This window comes from Eublepharis macularius, chromosome 14, assembly GCF_028583425.1.
Source record: "Eublepharis macularius isolate TG4126 chromosome 14, MPM_Emac_v1.0, whole genome shotgun sequence".
Taxonomy (NCBI): Eukaryota; Metazoa; Chordata; class Lepidosauria; order Squamata; family Eublepharidae; genus Eublepharis; species Eublepharis macularius.
This window is the reverse complement of record NC_072803.1, coordinates 44,100,530-44,122,468: the sequence shown is the minus strand read 5'-3', so window position 1 is coordinate 44,122,468 and position 21,939 is coordinate 44,100,530. Positions and strand designations below refer to the sequence as shown.

Genomic DNA, 21,939 nt, shown 5'->3' with positions numbered 1-21,939 from the left:
CACTTCAAATAGCACCACTTTTTCTGGCTGTGGCTGCCCCCTCCCCTGGGCCTCCATGGCTTTTGCATTTTTTAAAAAAAGGCACAGAAATATTGCTATAGCATTGTAACGATAGATGTAGCAGTTTCTCTGAATTTCCAGCTTTTATTTTTTTAAAAAGTAAGTCTCTAGCCCCTTCCATTGTGGAGATATAAAGGAAAAGATATATGTCTGCAACAGAAGGAGCTAGAGACTTACATTTTTTAAAATGAAAGCTGGGAATTCAGAGAACCTGCTACACCTATTGTTATAATAATGCTGTAGTGCTATAGAGCTAATATGTATACATTCAGAATGAGGTGGAATTGGATGGACAAATGAAAAAGGTGGCACTGTTGGAAGCGCTATGGATGTTTTAAACAGTACTCCGCAATGCCAAGTGCATTGAACACTTGCGAATGGGCAAAACTGTATTTTGTTAAAAAAACTGTTCAACCTTGCAGTGCAAATGGGGACACAAGCAGCTTTGTCTGAAAAGTCAAAAAAAAAGTTAGCTAGCAGCCAGCAGCCAAAACAATTTACAAAGGCTGTGTGAAAAGGGTCCCTGATACAGGTTGGTGGGTGCAACCAAAAAATTGCTGACACAAGGTGGAGGCAGTGAGAAAATGAATGCCACAGGAGGTGTAGCCAGCTACAAAATGTCCAGGAGTGAGGTTATACACATAGTAACTCTTCACTGTTTCAGGCAGAAGTTCTGCTTAACAGTATATCTTTTAAAAGGAACATATTATTTTAATTTTTTTTTACATGTACACAGCTTACCTTCAGTCATACACTGAAGATCCTTGAGCTGTGGTGGCAGCTGCTGCCAAAGCAATTTTAAAAAAAACCTGCATAGCCAATTACATCTCCAGTGGTCAGTCAGAAGCCCTGCTGGGCAAAAGCCCCACTGGCCCTGCGCATTTTCTAAAAGCCCTTGAAGGGCTCCAGAAAAGGTGATAGTAGGGACTACATTGGGGACCCTTAACCTGCGCTGTGGCTGTGGGGCCAGTGAAGACATCTCTAGCACCATCCAGCAAAAGTCTGTAAAAGCCTGTCACAACTCGGCCATAAGGATGAACTAGTTGGGCCTGGTGTATAGTATTGGCCCTTTGGTCAAAAAGGGCTTGTCAGTTGACTGGTCACTTACGTTTAAAAATGGTTCAAGTATTTTTCAAAGCATTAGTTTGTTTATCACAACACAAAATATATATCTTTAATCATCAAAAGATTTAATATTTAGGCTAGCCACCAAAACAGGTAAGTTAACGGTTGTTGTGAAACAGTGAAATTAACAAACTGTAATGAATTAAAGTTTGTTTGTTTTTTAGTAAATGTGGCCAGTTAACTGTTCTCTTTAGCTTTTCTCCAGAAACATGAGGGTCACTGTGGCGAAAGAAAGGATGTTTATAAGGATTTTAGTAAATGTAATAATCTTATGGCTGCAACATTTTATAAAGGAAATTTTAAAAAAAACCAGAAATGAAGCAAAAGTAACATCAGATATTTTAAACAGTCAGTTTTTAAGTGGGTTGTCATGGTTTTCAGCCTGGTTTGCCTTGCTACTAGATTTGCTCCCAGCTGTTTAAGGGCTGAGAGCCCTTAACTCCTGCTCTTATTGACAAAAAGACACCAGAGTGAAATTAACCAGAGATGCTGCCCCTGACCACTGCAGCTTTCTTAACTATGGAGGATATCTGACAGTTTTTAACTGCAATCATATAATAGGTGGTCAGCTGACAGCATTTGACATGTCTGTTGATTGGTGTGGCAAGCCTTCCTGTTACGGCATCTTTGCAGTTAAATTTCTCCCATTCATTCTAGTGTGAACGTGTCATGGAGTGCAGATCTGTTGACATCCATTGAATGGCTGGGTTAGTTGATGTTCATCTAGGTGTTCGGTGAGAGCCCTTAGAAGATGTCCAGGTCAAAACACTGTGTTAATATTTTATGAGTGAAATGTATTATATTGGATTGTTGTTTAGTTGTTGTTATAGTTCAAAAATTTTTTTTAACAATTTTTTTTATTTTTTAAAAAAACCAAACAAACAAACAAAAACAATGTACAGTTATAGTTCAAAATTGGATAAAAATATTTTTTTTAAAAAGAAGTTGTCCAGTTGACTATTTGACCCTTTGGAGGCTAGCTTTATGCAACCAAGTTGCTCCAGCGTGTGGCCAGTATCAGTATTACTCTTTGACTGGGTTTAGTTCCTGTACCCTTGTGAGAAAGGTAGCAATCTCCTTCACCACCACCCAGGCCTTTGCTCCTGCCTTGCCTGTCCCCTTGGTCAAGAGTTGGAGGAGCTAAATTTTCTTCACTCCTTTGCAATTGCCAGGGTAGTTAAAGTGTTCGCTGAACTCTTGTGGGAATCTCATGAGGATCTAGGATGTCTTATAAGGTTTGCACCTCTTGCTGTACTGGTTTTTAAAGGCTTGGGGGAATGAAGAGGCGAGAAGCAACAATTTGTGGGCTGGAGGAGGCATCTACAGTCAGGCTGGGGTGGTTGGAGGAAAATGTATTGGGCCACAACTGTAAATAATTATCCCCTAGACAAAAAAAAAAAATCCCCTAGACCAGGGGTCCCTGTTATGGTGCTCATGTCAGCAGTCACACCCCCGCCCCCACCATGTTTAATAGCTATTTAATATAGCTACCTGTGAGATAAAAATCACAAGGTTCCTGGATTAAATGCAGTTTGGATTGCAAACAGGGGAATTCCAGCTAGCAGTTGCTGAGTCCTGCCTGGGAGATCTAGGCATGAATGGAACGCTGAATGTAAATGCAGAGTGACAGTCCACTGAGCTCCGGGTGGAGCCAGAGCAAGAAAGGCCTCGCAGTGTCATCCCACTTAGCACATTCCTTTCTCTTTTTCTGTGATGAGATCCCCAGCCTATGATTCAGGAGAAATCAATTAGCACTCATAAGTCTTGTAATTTCTTCCTTGGAAAAGGTACATTCCACAGCTAAATTCATCAGCTTAGCTCCAGGGACATTAATTTGCAAATGTACCTTTATGATTCTACAGGGGAGCAAACCTTACTCTTTTGTCCCACCCTGGCAGTGCCAATCAAGAAGTAATCAAACCTTTGTTACTCCCAGGAACTGACCATTGGAGTCTTTGTCCCAACAGCTGGGAGGGCTCTCCCGCCTCAGGCTATGTTTTGCCCTATAAGAATAGGGACTCTTGCCCCATTCAAACTGCACACTTACTGGATCTGAAGTGCTGCTCCCTTGAGGTTTATCCTAAGTCTCTTGCTCTCGTGTCTGAGGACACTGGATGTTTGAAGCTACTCTCTTCCCCCATGGACTGGACTACTCTTCAGGATAGGTCCCTCCCTCATTCTATTCCACCTTCTGCCTAGCTTCCTAGGACTGTCTCTCTCTCTCTCTGTGACCATTTTATTATTTACTCCTGTGTGTGCGTGTTTTTCCTCTTCAATAAAATACTGCTCTTTGGAACTTAAAGCACCAGTCTCATCTGCTATCTTGAGAAGGGACTCATGTAAAAATTGGTGGAGAGATCCCATCATTACCCCTCTCGTATAGCCTTGCTCCTTGCTGCTAATCCCCCCCACTCTTTTACTTGCAAGAAGACCAATTCAGGTAACACCCATGGGTGCCAGGGTGCCCGCTGACACCAAGTGTTTTTAGAAAATGTGTGGGGCCAGGTGGGGCGCTTGCTCAGCAGGGCTCTTGGCTAGCCGCTGAAGATCTGATGGGCTGTGCAAATTAAAATAATGGTGTTTCAGCAGCAGCTGCCACCACAGTTTTGGTTTTATTCTCTCACTCCTCTTTCCTCTTCTCCCTACATTTGGCCTTCCTCTGTGTGTGTGGCTGCACCTCCTGTGGCAGCTGTTTTGTGGTTAACTCTGTCTCTCGAAACAGCCACTTTGTGGCTACCTTTATGCTGTGTCCCCGGTCATTCCTTGCATAAAGTCAGACTGGCAAGGTCAAGTCGCGGCGCTTTTCCAGCTGAAGCTCTTTGGAACTCCTTCTCCAGGAAAGCCCACCTGCCTGGAATTCCTATTAGGAACTTCCTTTGTTCAGTAAATAAGCTGGAGATCCGTTTTTAATGGCTTGTTAGTTTTTGCTGCTCTTTGAGGTTGTGATTTTAGTTCCTGAAATGTCATTGATAGTGTTTTAATTGAATGAATTGGTTTTAGCCACTGCTGTCAGTGTGCTGTGGTAGAGCACATGCGTTGCAAGGAGAAGGTTCTGGGTTTAATTCCTGGCATCTTCCAGTGCCAAGGCTGGAGAAAGACCCCTGGCTGTGACTTTAGAGAGCTGATGCCAGTCAGAGTAGACAGTACTGGGTTAGATGGACCCAGTGGCCTGATGCGGAAGAAGGCAGCTTGACTTGTTTGTCAGGGTCTATATGCACTGTATCATGGGATATGTGTCCACCCCCCTCAAAAGTAATTGCATTGATCTGCCTTTATGCAAACCAGCAACTGTTCTTTAGATGGTTGACAAACCTACATTCAAGAGCTTGATCTTACTAGAATCTACACTCAGTTTGTGCAATGAAGCTGCCCCTCTGGAGTGACCTACACTGGCTGTTTTACGGATTTTTCTACCTAAAGACATCTGTATCCTATTGATTATGCAGTTGTGGAATGGACACGGATGGAGGGGCTGCTATGGCAGCAGTGGGACTTAAAATGCAAGCCGTATTAATGCTTTGGGGGCGCTTAAGTGTCTGAACTGCAGCTCTTGAAGCTGGACCAGAATTTCAGGCCATAGTGCAAAATTACTGTGCTAGGAGTCTAGGATTCCTCCCCTCCAGTCTCCCCCACATAATTTCTCACTGCAGTAAAACTGATCAATTCCTGCTCACTTTAACCCTCAACTCAGGGTGTGGTTGAAAGGCAATGAAAATTGTAGCCATGCTGATGACAATCAGGTTTGGAACTGGTCAGTACCTGGAAAGGAGATAACCTGGGAATCCTGTGTACACCATATAAAAAAGTATGATTATAAAAGCAGTGAATAAAAAAAATGAGCTGAATTAAACTGCATACCTGCTGCATATCCCTCCCTGAGCCTGCTCGCGGGGAGGGAGGGCCAAAAAGCAAATAAATAAATAAAAATGCTGAAGGTCCAAGTTTCAAATTCTTGGTTAAAGAATCTTTTTGTTTTGCTGGACTTGTACACCAGACTTCTGTTAATAGTTGGGTGTTCAGGGATACAGGTAGCTTCTAGCTTAAAAAATGCCTGCCAAGGAGAGCCAAGGCAGAAGCTGGCAGGTCAGTGACATAACCAGGACAGAATTTAACAGATTAGGAGGCAGAGCCACAGGTGGATTATGGCAAGTTATAAGCAGTGTTTTGTGGCTGTTGCCTGGCTTTTTACCCTATCTCATGGTGGCTGCCTAGTTTTACAGGTCTAATACGAACTGGCAATCTTGTTCAGAGCAAATTTGTGCTGCTCTAGTGTAGGAGATCAGATGTTCCACACCTTCATTACATTGGCTCTTCATAGGATGTTCTTGCAACACGCTGGTGTGCGCGGCTGTTCACACAACAGACAGGAGAGACCCTGCTAAACTAGTTCTCTGCAGTGAGTGGGGTAGGTATTTGTTTCTTCCTGAAATGCATCCTACTATTGTGGTTGGTGCTACAATATTTGAACTAGGGGTATAAGAAACTATCGTTTGGAAATGCTTGAAGTGCACTGAAGGCAAAGAACAAACCACCCTCCCCCCATGCAAAACGTACGAAAGTAACCCAAATCCTTGTAATAGCTTATATGAAAATAAGTTGTTATGCTTATTTTTTGTATGATTTAACTCTTCTGTGGTCCCAAGCAGCAGTAATCCTTAAAACAAACCTTCCAGGGATAAGTCAAGAGGCACTCCAGTGGACCAGGAAGAAGCAGGGGATGAAAACTGAGAATTGGCTGCTTTTCTTAGGTGTTCCACCAAGTGAGAGCAGTGATGCAGTAGGGACATTGGTTGTTGCACCTTGAGGAGCCAGCCTGGCCTCTGACTCAGCAGCCCATAAGTTTTGGCTTGGCTTAGCAGCCAGCTGTTGATGGCTGCCTTCTGAATCTTCCGGCATGCTTAGGGAGGTGGGCAGAGCCAGTCTTCCATTTCATGCTGGACTTCAGAGGAAGACAGGAGGAGCGTGAGTCCTTTTCTGTGTTCTTCTCATTCCTGTTGCCTGGTGCATATCATTCCCCACTTCTGGCAAAATGAAACACCTCTCTCCCTGCTCTCTGGACATTGTGGATGGGAAGGAATTTTGTGTTGGGTATCCAGGACAGGGGCAGTCAGCCCTTATTGATTGTATCTGTAGCACTGGAAATGGCTTCTGAGACTTCACAGAGCATTAGCCATACACTTTCAAGGTCATTTTGCAGCCTTGTGGACTAGAAACACGATATTTGTTCAAATGAGAGCTGGGAATCTCAACATGTTGAGTTCTGGGTACCAGATAACCAAGTCAGCACTTGCGTGGTACAACTGCCAAATTATATGGGCCTGCTTAATCCATGAACTGTGGTCTGTATCAATGGCACCATAAACTATTCCGTTGCCATTTGGGATCCTGCCAGACTTTGCATTATGGGCTTCCTTTCCTTAATCAAAATTCTATCTGGAATTTAAAAAGCTACATTCACATCACTTCTCCAAATTCCTACCTCAAAAACTATGTTTCTAAAACCTTGGATTTTTTTAGTATCTGCTATAATTTTTATTCATTTCCCTTCCCTTTGAAAAGTTACTACACAAAGCCCCCCTCCCCCCATTAAATGTGTGTTCTCTGAGTGAGAGGTTTCCTTGAAAAACCACAATATTATTTTGAACCCTGAATTTTTTTTAATTTCAGAATTTGCGTAAATGTACTTCAGGGAACATCAGCTGCATTTCACATTTTTTGCGTGAATGGCAGAAACCAGCCAATTTCATGTGCGGCGGGGACAGCAGCTTCGATAAAATAAACCCCTTTTTTAATTTAAATGCTAATGCACTGAATTAAAATTTAATAACTGAGGAAATTGAAAAGCCAAGCAGGAATATTGGAAATAAATCCAAGCAGAAACAGCTAAAATTAAAAATTCTAGAGAGTGGGAGGATAGAAGCTAAGCTGTCTTATATGATTACATTTTTTTTTTCAGAATGAAGGGGGAAAATCCTATCTCTGGCCAGCCTTAGGGCAGTAAATCGAAAGCTGGGTGATTTATTGTTCAATTTTCCTGAGGGAAAAGGGCTCTCTTTCATGCTGAAATATTTCATAAATTTCAAGCCAGCATAAATTCTTAATTTAAAAGTTATGGAGGTCACATTTAGTGCGTTGGAGCAATTCTGTAATCTTAAAGGAATAACAGCCCCCCAAAAGGGTGGTGGTGGTAAGAAATTGCTGTTTTATTTATTATTTTCATTCATCACCTGAAACTTTGTGAGCGGAGATGTTTTGGCTGCAAACATCAGGGGCTGGAACATGAAGAGAAATATTATTTTTAATTACACCTTTTTTATAATCCTTACTGTTTTTTTTGTTTAAAAAAACCCTTTTGTATCTTGAAGTTTATGCTTAAGTATTCCCTTTTGTTCAGCACTCAGATAGGAAGAGCCAAGGGAAGTAATTGCTTCTGTTGGTTCTCCAATCTTTTTAAAAGAGCGAATATGTTCATTTGTTATACAGCTGTTAGGCTGCAGAAAGGCTGTCGGGGTGCCCATAATTCAAAGCAATCAGTCAAAAATTAATGATTTGTCATGCTTACACAATAAGAATGAGGGGGAAGGGGGCTTTTGAGGGCTTGGGAAACTGGTAGATTGCCCAGATCTTCCGGATGTTCTGTGAAGTATCGGGTACCTGTAAAAGAAAGCCCAGCATATGGAATACTGGCCAGAAAACATGCTGGGACAGAAACTGGCATCAGGGAAGCGATAATGTATTTGCATGGACAACATGCCGCTTCATAAATATTTGAGTCTGCCTTATGACAAGCCAGACCATCTTAATTGTGTAATCTCAAGTCTGACAGTGTCTCTGTAGCAAAGAAATGAATCTCCCCACATTGACATGGAGGTTGAATCTTCTGAGCGCAAAGCCGGAGGTCTACCATTGAGGCATCACCTTTGTCTATAGAAAGCTGCCTGGTAAAGTGAAGCCATTTGTCCATCTAGTTCAGTATACTCTCCTCTGACGGCTTTCCAGAATTTCAAGCAGGGGGAAGGTCTTTCCCAGCACCAGTTACCTGAGATTCTTTAATGGGAGATGCCAAGGAGTGAACTTTGGATGGTCTGTATGAAAAGAAGTTTCGCTGCCCTTGAGCCAGTGCCCCCCTCTGACGAATATATTTTAAGCATTGGCTTGGGGTGATATTGCGGAGTTTCCACAAACTTGTTAACTTTTGGGAAGAGGTGAGGCTCAGTCCTGGATCATTTGAAATTATGGCTGTGTTTTGGGTGGAATGTTAAGGAAAACCTGAGAGCTGTGGGCTGGTAAGTAAAAGGGGGCAAAGGAGAACAGCAAGAATTTGGTGTTCTTTGGGGGCCATGTAGAGGATGTTTGGATAGGGTAGCCTGTACGCTTGAGGGGGAAAGGGGGTTTGGGACACTGGAGGAGAGTTAGTAGTGCCCTTATCAACAGCAGATCACTACCTGGCATCTCTTTGGCTCACTAAGGAAGACAGTGCTCCGATTGCTGCAAGGAGCAAATACCAGTGTTGCAAGGCTGTTGCCAAACTGCTGCTAGCAGAAATCTTGAGCCTGTCATTGCCTTTGGTTCTCACTTTGACCTAAATAGCAAGCCAAGTCTGAAAGAAAATCTGCCTCATAGGTTTAGCATCATGGTGTTCAAACTCCCAATCTGGGCTAAGCCAAAAAAAGAAGAAGAAGAAGAAGAAGAAAAGAAAGCCCTTGCTTGGAAAACTGATAACAGAAAGAACTCTCAAAGCAGAGAAACACTGGGGGAAGGAGGGGAAGAAGCTTGTAAATAATGGTTCGACTATTTTCCCACTATGTAGGCATATCAGGGTTTTGAGATGGGAACCTTGTGGGCCATGCCTGAAGCCTACCTTTTATTAAATATGTAGACACCATGTGCCCCCTCTTTCATAGTACAAGAATTCAGGGGCATCTAAACAAATTGATGAGGTACAAAAGTACTAGATAATGGAATGCGTAATTAAGTTGTAGAACTCAATGTCCCATGATAAACTCATGGTCACTAGCTTGGGAAGCTTTAAAAGGGGGTTAGACGGCTTCATGTAGGTCTGGCAGTGGCTGTTAGTCATCTTGACTGTTAAATGGAGCCTCCATGTTCTGAGGAAGTACAGCTCTGAGCCCCAGTTGCCAGGGTCATCATGAGTGGAAAGCTTTGGCTACAGTGCTGTGTTTGTAGGTCTTCTGGGGCTGGCCATTTCCACACACGTTGAATAATGCACTTTAGCAATTCTTTGGAAGTGGATTTTTTGTTCCACGCATGGAAAAGCAGTTACAGATGTTCACTAAAGCATATTGAAAGTGGATTATCCAACGTGTGTGGAAGCAGCCAGTATCTAGTTGACCACTGTGAGAAACAGAATGCTGGACTAGATAGACTTCTGGTCTGTTTCAGGAAGAATCTTAGGTTATTATAAGTTTATCGGTTTCCACTGTTTGTGGATTTTGTTATCTTGCCCCTAATATCTGTGTGGTATAGTGCTTAGGAGGATACCTGTCTAGAATTGAAAGATGGGGGACCTGACTTAATGTTCTTACACAGTCAGTAAGATAACAACAAAAACAAGATTCCATTTATATACCGCCCTTCAGGACAACTTAATGCCCACTCAGAGTGGTTTACAAAGTATGCCATTATTATCCCCACAACAAAACAGGTGGGTGGGGCTGAGAGATCTCCTAGAAGCTGTGACTGACCCAGGGTCCACCCAGCTGGCTTCAAGTGGAGGAGTGGGGAATCAAACCTGGTTCTCCAGATTAGAGTCCCACTCTTTTAACCACCACACAAACTGGCACTGGGTGATCGTAGTACAGTCACTCTCCGATCAGCCTGATTTACCCCTTAAGGTTGTTGGGAGGATAAAATATGGGGCAGAGAAGGGGAGAACCTGTCTTCAGTTCCTTCAAGAAAGGGTAGGATAAAATATGATAATTGCTAGATAAATATTATTGGGTACCTTATATGTTTATACAGTATATATAATTATAATTATAAAATATAATTATAAAAAAGAACAATGAGAAATTATCATTGTTACCATTTCTTTCATGGTTTCTGTCTTCCTTTCCCTCTTTTGGGGGGGCATTTTTCTTTGATGTCCTTAAAATAAATGATCTATTAAAAATGGCAACATCCAGAAACCAGTGGGAGAACACTTCAATCTACCAGGACATTCCATCAAGGACTTAAAGGTCACTGTAGTTCAACAGAAACCTTTCAAAAACAAAATCCAAAGGGAAGCTGCTGAATTGGAATTCATATGTAAATTTGACTCAGTCAAGCTGGGATTGAATAGAGACTATGAATGGTTATCTCATTATCAGAAGTAACTGACTTCCTTAACAGAAGCAAACTGATCTCCATATCAGAAGCTACTGTTTGCATCTACTCGGCCCTCCCCTCTCCACCTATATATCTGACCAGTTTCTTGCCCTCCATGCATCTGACGAAGAGAACTGTGATTCTCAAAAGCTTATGCTACAATAAAGTTGGTTAGTCTTAAAGGTGCTACTGGACTCTTTTTGATTGGGCAGATAGGGAGTGAACATCCTAAACGGTAATTATAATTTATTTTTATTAAATAATATTTCACAAATAAATCTTGAGTTCCATGGAAGACACACTGTGTGGGGATGGGGGTGGGGAGCTGTAAATAATGGTATGACAATATTTACCTAGCTTTTAAAAATACTTCGGCAGGCTGTGGAGAGGAGGGGCAAGAAGCGATAACAGAATGCTGTAGGTCCTCCTGCCACATATGTTTTGCTCACTGCATGCCATCCCCTGTTCTTTTACTGGGTGTTACCCATATATTTTAAGTAAGGCTTTGTCATGATTACAGTAGTTGATTGGTCAGTTGAGTCTGCATAATTTTCCTTCTGAGAAAATGGTTCTAAAGAAGAAGCAAACTTTATTCGCAAGTCATGCATGTGCATGTCACAGGAAGTAGCATCTTAGAAGAGGCATTCTCTATTCTCACATGTAGGAAAGAATACCCTTTCAAGATTCTTTGTCATCTTTAACTTGAAAATAACATTTAAAAAATGCTAACGGGAGATATCAGGCTGGATCCAACTTCTACTGGTGAAAAAGTAAGGTGGGGTTCCCTTTGAACACCACATACCTTTAAACACCACATACAAAAGTCATGTGAGAGGAAGGCTATTATAAAGTAGAAAATTAGGCAAGATTCAATAAAAAGTTACCTGGATCCAACCCAAATTTTAATCTATAGAGCTGTTTTAAAATCTATTTAAAACCTGATAGAGAGATTCAGTCATAATTTTCAAGCTCCTTGCCAACCAGAAGGACTAGAAAACTAGTTCAAAATAAAAGTCAGAATCTGAAGATGGGGGATTCTGTGCTGGCTAGAAATATCACAAACTATATTTTTTCATTAGAAAATAGCTACCTTTGAATCATATCTTGGCCTAATGACGCCTGTGCATTTAAACACGGTTATGTTCTCAGTAATATTTCTAATCCTTTTAATTTAAAAAAAATTAAAAGTGAAGGAAGCTATTGTGGCTTTATAGAAATGACCATAATGGTTCTCAGGGATTCTTATTCTCATTCTTTCCCCTCAGACTGAAGGAGGCAGCAGTGTGGGGACAAGAGCATCCACGGGCAGGTGAGTAGCTGGATTTCTTTATCTATGGTAGGTAACAATCTGATTCTTTAACAAATTGAGCTGAAATTTCCAATATTTATGTCCCACCAGAACAATTTTAGAAGTGAGAGAAGAAATCCTGTAAGCTTGTTGAGGGCTTCCTGGGCCTTGTAGAAAGTGGTACAGAATGTTTCAAGAGACACACTCAGTTACAAAGAGCTCTAGCCAGACCTGTTGGGTCTCAGTGAGTACCCTGCCATTCCCCTCAAGATCTGTGCATAGTAGATGAAAAACAATAGTGGCAAACAGGGCTTTTTTCTGGGAAAAGAGGTGGTGGAACTCAGTGGGTTGCCCTCGGGGAAAATGGTCACATGGTTGGTGGCCCCGCCCCCTGATCTCCAGACAGAGGGGGGTTTAAATTGCCCTCTGCGCCGCTTAGCGGCGCAGAGGGCAATCTAAACTCCCCTCTGTCTGGAGATCAGGGGGCGGGGCCACCAGCCATGTGACCATTTTCAAGAGGTTCCGGAACTCCGTTCCCCCGCGTTCCTGCTGAAAAAAAGCCCTGGTGGCAATCAAGCTGTCTTTCAAGAATTTTTTTCTATCAGAGTCCACAGAGTTGGGCTTGACTTAAGTCATTAGGCATTATTTGTGGCTGCCATTGACTCCTCTCCTCCCACAACTCCTTTGATGTGCTCAGAAGACCCGTGAGGAAAAGGGTATTTTCAGGTCTAGGGGATCAGAGAGAAGCAGTGTGAGTCTCTGAGCTTCTACTTTCTGCCATTCAACTAAATTCTCTGCATGTCTTGGAAGACTTGTAAATTGGAACAGGACAAAATTGGGATCTCAAAATTGGCACTGTTGGCAGTCTCTTTTCAATTCGTGTAATTTGAAGTGGTTGTGGAGGAAGAGAATAGGTTCTTTGTGCTAGGCACCTTAGTCTAGGGGAGTTGCTGGTAAGAAAGTGGCAGTTGGCAACTTGAAAACAAAAACTGTAAATCTGCATTACCAAGCTGCTTCTCATTAGGTTCAGGTAGTCCTGGACCTACCTGAACCTAATACACTTTTTGAGAAGCATTGATCCAGACAGAGGTTAGCACTTTGCTATGGAAGGATCACAACTTTTCCTATATAACCCTAAAGCCAATCTCTCGGGCAAGACTTGGCAGTGCCCCACATCTTCGGTGTAAGAGAATTGGGCGAACGGAGCACCTGTTCTGGGCACAGCCGGGAAGGATGTTCAGGGTGTGCTTCTCCAGAGAAACCCCAGTGCTGCTGTGGTACAGCTGATTTGCTTTAATGTAAACATGTGTAAGCCTTAAGGGGCACAGAAACCAGCTCACCTGGATGTAAACACAGGCAAGCCAAAGTGACTGTGGGCTAATGTTAAGGACTTGAGCTTCTACACCACAGAGCTACAATATGTGAAATCTGCTCTTGGTGTTGCTTCAGTTCTGAAAGTGTTTACTTGTGCTCCTGCTCAGTTAACGTTCAGCTCTTTTTTTTTTTTTGCATTTTTAAAACAGATCCCTACCTCTGTGTGTGTGTGTGTGTGTGTGTGTGTGTGTGTGTGTGTGTGTGTGTGTGTGTGTGTTTGGAGGCTGAAAATGAAAACATGGAAGATATGTTCTTATTTTCCTTTGCTGTCTTTTTGCCAGCTGCTTCTGCCATATTGAGTGTTTTGGGTTTTTAAATCTTTGAATGGTGCATTTTTATTGTTGATAGTTCTGGAAGCCCTCTCCAGAGGCAGGATAAAAATGTCTCAAACAGATTTTTTTCCAGTACTTAGGAACTTAAAGTGTGTTTTTCCAATGCAGCCTTACATTTGAGCATGTATGAAATTTTAGTTCCATCAAGGAGTGTATGTATTTCTGTTGCTGTCTTCCAAGAAATTGTATGACAAATTATTCCTAGCTGGAAGAAATGTCCTCTTATAATTGGGTCCTCCCCCAATCCCCAGTTTTTCATAAGGGAATAGTGTGCGTTTTTAAACAGTTTTTAATTCCCTGATTTATTATTCATACCAGTGCTGGTCTCCATTTGAAAAATGCAAACTCTAGATGCGGCATTTGTTTCCAACTGCAACATGCAGTCCAGTCTATTCGTTGTGTCACAGTTGACTTCTGTTCCTCATTGGTGGGAGGAACGCAGAATAATTTCTGGTGAACATTGAAACACATCTTTTAACGCTGATGCCAAGAACTGGATCTGAATTTCCCACATCTTTAGATTAAATAAAAGAGCTGCATGTGTCAATTTTTAAAAGCCTCTCTTCTGCTTCTTACATGGCTTTAATAGCATTGAGAAACAAAGCAATGGAGACGAAAAGGAGATCATAGCATCACATAGTGCTGCCTGCATGCTTCCATCCGGCTCAACCTGTATAAGTGGAAATGCATCAGATGTTACCGAAACACCGTAAGTCTGCAGTTCTGTTTGCATTCCTCATAGCTGGAAGGAATCCGGAGTAACTTCCGGTGAAAATTAAAATATTTCTCTTAAAATAGATGCTAAGAACCAGACCTTAATTTCCCACATCTGTAGATTGAATGAGGGCCACAAAGATAAATATTAAAACCTCTCTTCTGCTTCTTATATGGCATTAATAGCATTCAGAAACAAAGCAACGGAGATGAAAAGGAGATCTTAGTGCCACATAGCACTACCTGCTCGCTTCCTACCTGCTCAGCCGATATATCTGGAAACACAACGGATATTACCGAAACACCGTAAGTCTCCAATTCGATTTCCATTCCTCATAGTCAGGAGGAACCAGGAATAATTTTCCATCAAGGCTGAAACACTTCTCTTAAAATAAATGCTAAGAAACAGATCAGAGTTTCCCTCATAGTTTGATTGGGGGTGAGCCACATAGAGAATTTTTTTTCAAAAGCTGTTCTGCTTTTTATATAGCATTAACAGCATTCAGAAATGACAGTTTTTGGAATTAACTACCTTTGATCCAGGCACAGGTACGCTTCAAATATTTATGCAGGATATTGGTGATTTGCAGACATGAATTAGGTGCTAGCTTTTATGCTCTGTTCCAGAACCCTACATCACGTGCAAGGGAGAAAAAAATCTGGGATATTATACACAAGTTAATATGGACAGGAGAGTTCCTTTGTCACTTGTGGGCAGTTGGCAACATATGATCTGTGCAGGCACAGTCAAAATGGCAAAACTTTTTAGCACCTATGAAGCATAATATGAAGCACTTCTTCCCTCTCCCCTTGGCTAACCTTTTTGTTGTCAGACGCATCTGTTCGTTTCCCTTTTCACGCAGTGCAGTGGCATTCAAACTCTTGCGCTTCAAGGAACCCTTTCCACTGTTGACTCCACTGAGGAAATCTCATGTGCTTACTGAGGACCTCCTGTTCCTTGCAGAAGATTGTGAGGAATATTCCAAGACATACAGTCAGTCATAAAGACATTGGACAGGCCTGACATGCATCCTAGCAACAGCATATTACGATCGGAGAACAATAGTGACAAGCAAACCTTCTTTTTAGGAAAAAAAATCTATAGGTGTCAAAAATGTTGTCTTGATTTAGCAAGGAGCTGCTGTTTGAGGTGGCCACCGATTCCTCCCACAACCCCTTTGAAGTGCTTAGAAGACCAATGAAGAAAGGGTTATTGTCGAGTCTGTCTCAGGGGGATCAGACAGAAGCAGCGCGAGCTTCTGTGCTTTTGCTTTCTGCCGTTCCTCCAGTAAATTCTCTGCAGGTCTTGCAAGCCTTGGGACAGGACAGGATTGGGGTCTCAAAATTGGCATCAGCGACAGTCCTCTTTCATTTGGTGTAAGAAAATAAGATGTTTGTGCTAGGCATCTGAGTCTAGGATTGTCACTGGTGAGAGGGGCAGTTTCCATCGGAGACCCTGAATCCACATTTGTGAGACTCTGTATAACAGTTCAGATAGCCCTGGGCTCCCTAATTTACTGCTTGTGGAAGGGTTACAACTTTGCCTGTGGCCAAGCTCTTGGGCCAGGCTTTGGCAGTGCCTCATGTCTTTGGCATAACAAGAGTTGGGTGACTGGAGCAGCTGCTCTGGGCACAGCTCCTCCACAGGTATCCCAGTGTCACTGCAGCACAGCTGATTTGCTTGAATGTAAACATGCATGAGCCTTAACCAGTTCACCTGGATGTAAACACAGGCAAGCCAAAAGTGATTGTGGGATGATGTTAAGGACTGGAGCATCTTCACCACTGAGCTGCAGTTTGTGAAACCTGCTCTGGGTGCCACTGCAAGTGTGAAAGTGTTCAGCTGTGCTCTGGCTAAGTTAGCATTCAGCTCTTTCTTCTTTGGTTGTTTTTTTATTTTTGCATTTTTAAAATGCAGCCCTACCTTTTTGTGTGTTTGCGTGTGGATGTTTGGAAGCTGAAAATGGAAATATGCAAGATGTGTTTTTATTTTCTCTTGCTATCTTTTGCCAGTTGTTTCTGCTGTTTTTCTCTGGCTGGCTTGTTACCATTTTTAGTGATTTTCCCTCCTTAAATTACTCTTGGTGCTGTTTTATTGTTGAGAATTCTGGAAACCCTCTCCAGAGGCATGATAAAAATGCTTCAAACAAAAATCCTGATGCAAGTTTATGAAAAGATAAGATGCCAGTACCTTGGAACCTAAAATACTATTTCCCCTTCCAGCCTTGCATTTAAGCATGTATGAAATTTAAGATCCATCAAGGAAGAAAATGAAGTCTGTGTACTTCTATTACTCTCTTTCAAATAATGTATGACAAATTATTCCTAGCTTGAAGAAATGTCCTATTATAATTAGGTTCCCCACTCTTTCCTAAGGGAACACTGTGTGTTTTTAAACAGATTTTAGTTCCTTGTTATAGTATACATGCCAGTGCTGATCTTCATCTGAAAAAGCAAACTCCAGATGCAACGTTTGTTTCCAACTGCACCATTCAGTCCGGTCCATTAGTTATGTTACAGGAGATTCCCCATCCTTCATTGGTGGGAGAAACACAGAATAATTTCTGGGGTACGTTGAAATGCATCTCTTAGCACTGATGCCGAGAACTGGATCTGAATTTCCCGCATCTGTAGATTGAGTCAAAGAGCTTCATAGATCAATTTTTAAAAGCCTCTCTTCTGCTTCTTACATGACTTTAATAGCATTGTGAAACTAAGCAAAGGACATGAAAATGATATCTTAACATTACATAGTGCTGTCTGCATGCTTCCCACCCGTTCAACCTGTATATGTGGAATGACAGCAAATGTTACAAAAAACTGCACGCCTCAAGCTCAGTTTGCATCCTCATTGCTGGGAGAAACTCGGAATAAGTTCCAATGCACATTAAAAATATTTTTCTTAAAATAGATACTAACAACCAGTCCTAAATGTTTCACATCTGTGCATTGAATGAGAGAGCTATGTAAATAAATTTTAAACCCTCTCTTCTTATATGAAATTAATTGTATTCAGAAACAAAGCAACGGAGATAAAAAGGACATCTTAGTGCCACATTGCACTACCTGCTCACTTTCCACCTACTCAGCTGATGTATTTGGATACACCATGGATGTTACTGAAACACCGCAAGTCTCCAGGTTGATTTCTGTTCCTCATGATTAGGAGAAACCAGGAGTAATTTTCCATGAAAGCTGAAATAATTTTCTTAAATTAGGTCAAAATTTCCTACATTTATAGATTGAATTGGTGAGCAATTTTTAACGAAGCTCATTTGATTTTTATATGGCATTAATAGCATCCAGAAGCAATGCACTACTGAGGAAAAGAAAATCTTAGCATCACATACTGCTGCCTGCATGGCTGCCACCTGGACAACCTATATATTTGGAAACAAAGTTGATACTGTAGAAACACCGGCCTTGAACGTTCTAACTCCTGTGGTTGGAAATATGAAATAGCACTGTTGGCCCAGGCAATTGGATACTTTAAGAAAGAAATATCTCAAATATTGGGGCTTTTCAGGTTGACGTGCTTCACCGTTCTGCATCTCTTATCTGCTGGAATTTTTAAGTGGTTATTCTGACCTACTTAACTAAGTGACTGCATGACTGTCTATGTACTTAACACAATGATCATGCAATTTAGCAGTGTGTGAGTGTGTGTGCATGTGCATTCCCAGTATTACAATTTGCTTTGCTAAATGACACCCCCTCCCTGGTAAGAGGCATTTAAACCAGATTTCTAATAAGGGTTAAAATATGCCAGAATTTAAAAAGTAAAGAAAGAAAAGACAGTCTGAAGGGGACAGGGGACGGTTCCTGGGAGGGCCATGGGGCACAGTCCAAAGCAGGTTTGGGGTGCAGCTGTGAGCAGACCCTGGTGATTTCTGGTGGGCTTAGTGCTGGTGCCCAGGAGCTTTGGCAAGTTCAGGAATAGTGTCTAGTGCGACAGCTTTTGACAGAGGACTACTTGGTAACAGAACAACTGTGAAGGGTGGGTGGGTTGGGAGGGTGAGTTGGAGCCCCAGCTTTCTCTTGCTGTTCTGCCAACCTGTCTGAAAGCGCTGTCAAGCTGTATGTATATGCTTTTTGATTAATTGGGAGTTTGATTCCTAGCACCATGTGCCATGGTGCTTTTTCATTTCTGAAGGCACCCAATACTTGGTTTTATGCAAGTCTTGGGAAAGGCGTAAATGTTGTCAGTGGATCCTCTAGAAGACTGATGCCCAGGTCTCATTCATGTAGTCAGTGCATTAGTAATTTATGGAGGAGGTTTCCCCTGGAGGTCACAATTAATGTTTTCTGATATGCTTACCCCTGTTGCTATTTCTCCAAATTGTAAAATTTCTGGATATTTTGAAGCCGGGGTGTGTGTGTGTGTCCCCAGGGGGGAAACCCAAACATTTGGAGGGGCAATTGAAATACATACAATACCTATCAAACCTAAACTACTTTTACTCAAGGCTTTTTTCTGTGAAAAGAGGTAGTGGAACTCAGTGGGTTGCCACCACAGGAGGCAACTCTCGATGGGAGGTTGGCCCCCTCGTACCACGTGCGCATGCGCAAAGTGCGCACACACTTCCGGGACTGCGCAATGATGTCATTTTGGGTCAGCTGGAACAGGGGGGGGGGTTAAAGTTTGAATCGCCCTCAGCAAAAATGGTCACATGGCCAGTGGCCCCTCCCCCTGATCTCCAGACAGAGGGCAATCTAAACTCCCCTCTGTCTGGAGATCAGGGGGGCGGGGCCACTGGCCATGTGACCATTTTCAAGAGGTGCCAGAACTCCGTTCCACCACGTTCCGGCTGAAATAAAGCCCTGCTTTTACTTATTTAATGATATAAAATGCACCATTTATAACTCAGTGTATAAAATTGTTCTGTTCGGCATATTTATGGAATTTAAAAGAATAAATACCTTCATTTTCTCTTAAGAAAATTTTCTAGTATACACAGTACTTGAGAAGAAATTGCAAACTGCTGCAACCTTTTACCCTAGCAACTTGTCTTTAATTTTTGATGTCTGAAAGGTAGGAAAAAATAAAAGTTGAGGGGAGAAAACAGATTCTGTTATAAACAAACAAATTAACAAGTATTATTTAAGAGGCAGTCTCAGAGTCACAATAGGCAGGACAACCAGTATGCTTGGATATTAAGCTAAACTTTATAGCATTGAAAACACTAAACTCTCTAATAATGTATGGTCATTAAACACAGTAGAACATATTAACTATTGCCAAATTATTTACATTTTCAAGATTTTTTGTTTAAACGTTTATGTCTACAGTATAAGAGGGCTTCCCCCCACCGTGATCCTCCCAAATGTCCCAATTTTTCTATTAGGAAAATTGAAAAAAAAAGCACCAGACTCTTTTATACTGTAAAGATATTAAAAAGTGTAAAAAATCTTGTCTTAAGAGGCATTTTATTCATTCTAAAAGAAAATAATTTAAAAAATTTTGCTCTCCCAAATTTTCCAGTTTTTCCATCAGTAAAATTGAGAAAAAGTTTGTAGAGTGGCCAGAAAAAAAAATAACCTTCCTGCCTCTGAATTTTCCCAGGCTTTCATCTCTCTGTTACTGCAATAGGCAGAAAAATTAAATAACCCCCACCCCTCTTTTGCTTTCTGTGTACAAACTGCATGGATCCAAAATTACTTTTGGGGTTTTCACAGAGCTGTGGCAATTCTAGTTCACAGAATTTCTTTGTTACTTCTATTGGTCCTGGTAACCATCCCACAAAGTAGGCCACTTGCTTACCACTCTTCCTGATGACAGAAGGGTGCTAACTTCGTTGAAAGGGGACTGGGACAATTTTTCCAGTTGTCCCACTATAGCCCCCCACTTTGCCCCCCTGTACTGTTCCCGAGGGTCCTCTGACATAACTCTGGACCAAAATTTCGGAAGGAAGGCTCAGTAGGCTGCACTGAGAAAGTGGAAGTGGGAAAGTGCTCTTCTGCAAATTCAAATATTTATATTGTCTTTTGAACTCTCAACCCACACATTGACTCAGAACATTAACTTAAAGTTCCCACTATCTGCTAAAACTGAATTGCACTATTGCAGGGGGAAAATAGCACTTTTATGAAGCAGCAACAAAAACAAGCAGAAAACAGAATCAACCAAATTGGCAAAATGAGTTCAGTTTACAGATTAGGGAAGCTCTGGCTTTGTGGTTTGACTGTTGCTGCCCGTGGCGTGTGTAGCTATCTTGGCCTTTGAATGGCAGGCCTTCTCTTTTTTTGAGAAAATGAGTGTGCACATGCATGTTTGTTCCTTTCATAATTGTGAAAGATAGATACTATGTTGAAAAAGTCATAGAATGGATAGGCACAGAAACTTGCCCTCTGACAAGGAGCGCAGAAGTATATTAACTGTGAATTCATCTATGTTACAATAGCGACAAGCTACAGGGGGAAAGTGTGGAGGAGGTAAGAAATAATTAACTCAAACATGTATTTAGCCAAGATGGTTTTTACCCTGCCTCACCCAAGAGTTCCAGGTGGTTTAGAAACAAATCAGCAAATCAAAGTATCCTGTTAAAGAATTCAGCCAACGTATGCAACAGCCTTCAGTCATGCAGCAGTATAACAATATGGTAGATCATGTGAAGAAGCCTATGGATCTGACTGTTGGTGCATCTTGTCTACTTTGACTTAAAGGAGTCTGGATAGGAGACAGGAAGTCTTCAGTTTCCAGGCTGCAAGGAGAGGAATTGACAGACTTCCAAGCTCAGACTTGTCATGACCAAATGGATCGCAGCCCTTGTCTCTGGTTAAAATTGTATTGGTTGCATTAAAGGTGAATGAGTTTAGTATTGGTCACTAGGTATTAACCTGAGTGCTCTTGTTTTATATATCCTCTCCCCACCCCCAAGGGAACGCTTAAAAAGAAGCCAGAAAAGCATGAAGGCAGAAGGCACGGATTCTGCAACTTCCCATTCTTTGCCAAGCGAGGAGACTGCGACAATGTCTGAGGTGAAAGTGAAGACAGAGGTACCAGATGAATATGTTCAGGAAGTGATCTGGCAGGATGACGCCAAAGATTCTAAGAAGAGCCTGAAAGATGAGGCAGGGGAAGTTCCAGCTGAGATCTGTGTGGTGATTGGCGGGGTCCGTAACCAGCAGACGCTTGGTAAGCTAGGTCGGTGGTCAATCGGTTTAACCTTTACCCAAAATGGGGGTGGGGGGTGGAACTACAAAGGGTATGGATAGAGCTGTTTTGGCCAAGTCTGTACAACTAACCTGTTGTTCAGTGGTTGTCTGAACCCTCCCTTCAACAAATCACTGTGATGAGAGATGTTTTAAAAGTGGGTATAAAAACCATGTGGTGTGAGTAAACTTGTTCTGATGTGTTTCAAGTGAATGTTCTGTTCTCCAGTGAATTTATCAGAGGAATTTTAATAGTTGGTTCCTCAGAGCAAAACTAGGTGTGATTCCCTGGTTTGAGCATCCAGTCTGCAATATGGTGGTTAAAAAACGCCCACAGAGAGCAAGGATTCTGAATGGGTGGTGGTAGTTGCAGTGCTGGGAACGGACATGTGTGTTATCTCCTTCTCCTCCATGCCAGTTTTGTGATGGAAAAGAAGCGCCTTTGGGCTGCTGTCAGCTCCAGTAGGAAAATGAGACAGAAATACTATGTGTTCTACCTTTTTTTCGCCCTGCCATGACTTAAAACATCTGGGAGCAGGGGAAAGAGTTCTCCAGTACCACAGC

General features: G+C 42.0%; 1 protein-coding gene across 4 annotated transcripts in view; it reads left to right on the top strand.

Moving 5' to 3' along the window:
• ZNF618 (zinc finger protein 618) overlaps nucleotides 1-21,939 on the top strand; it is a 127,210-nt gene that overhangs the window by 46,980 nt on the left and 58,291 nt on the right. For 2 of the 4 annotated variants that reach the window (XM_054997565.1, XM_054997562.1), the window contains exons 2-5: nucleotides 11,781-11,824; nucleotides 14,099-14,218; nucleotides 14,410-14,529; nucleotides 21,102-21,358. In XM_054997565.1, coding sequence (XP_054853540.1) covers nucleotides 11,781-11,824; nucleotides 14,099-14,218; nucleotides 14,410-14,529; nucleotides 21,102-21,358 — 541 coding nt within the window. Of the gene's footprint in view, nucleotides 1-11,780; nucleotides 11,825-14,098; nucleotides 14,219-14,409; nucleotides 14,530-21,101; nucleotides 21,368-21,939 lie in introns of all 4 variants that reach the window. The other 2 variants (XM_054997563.1, XM_054997564.1) reach the window with 2 other exon arrangements.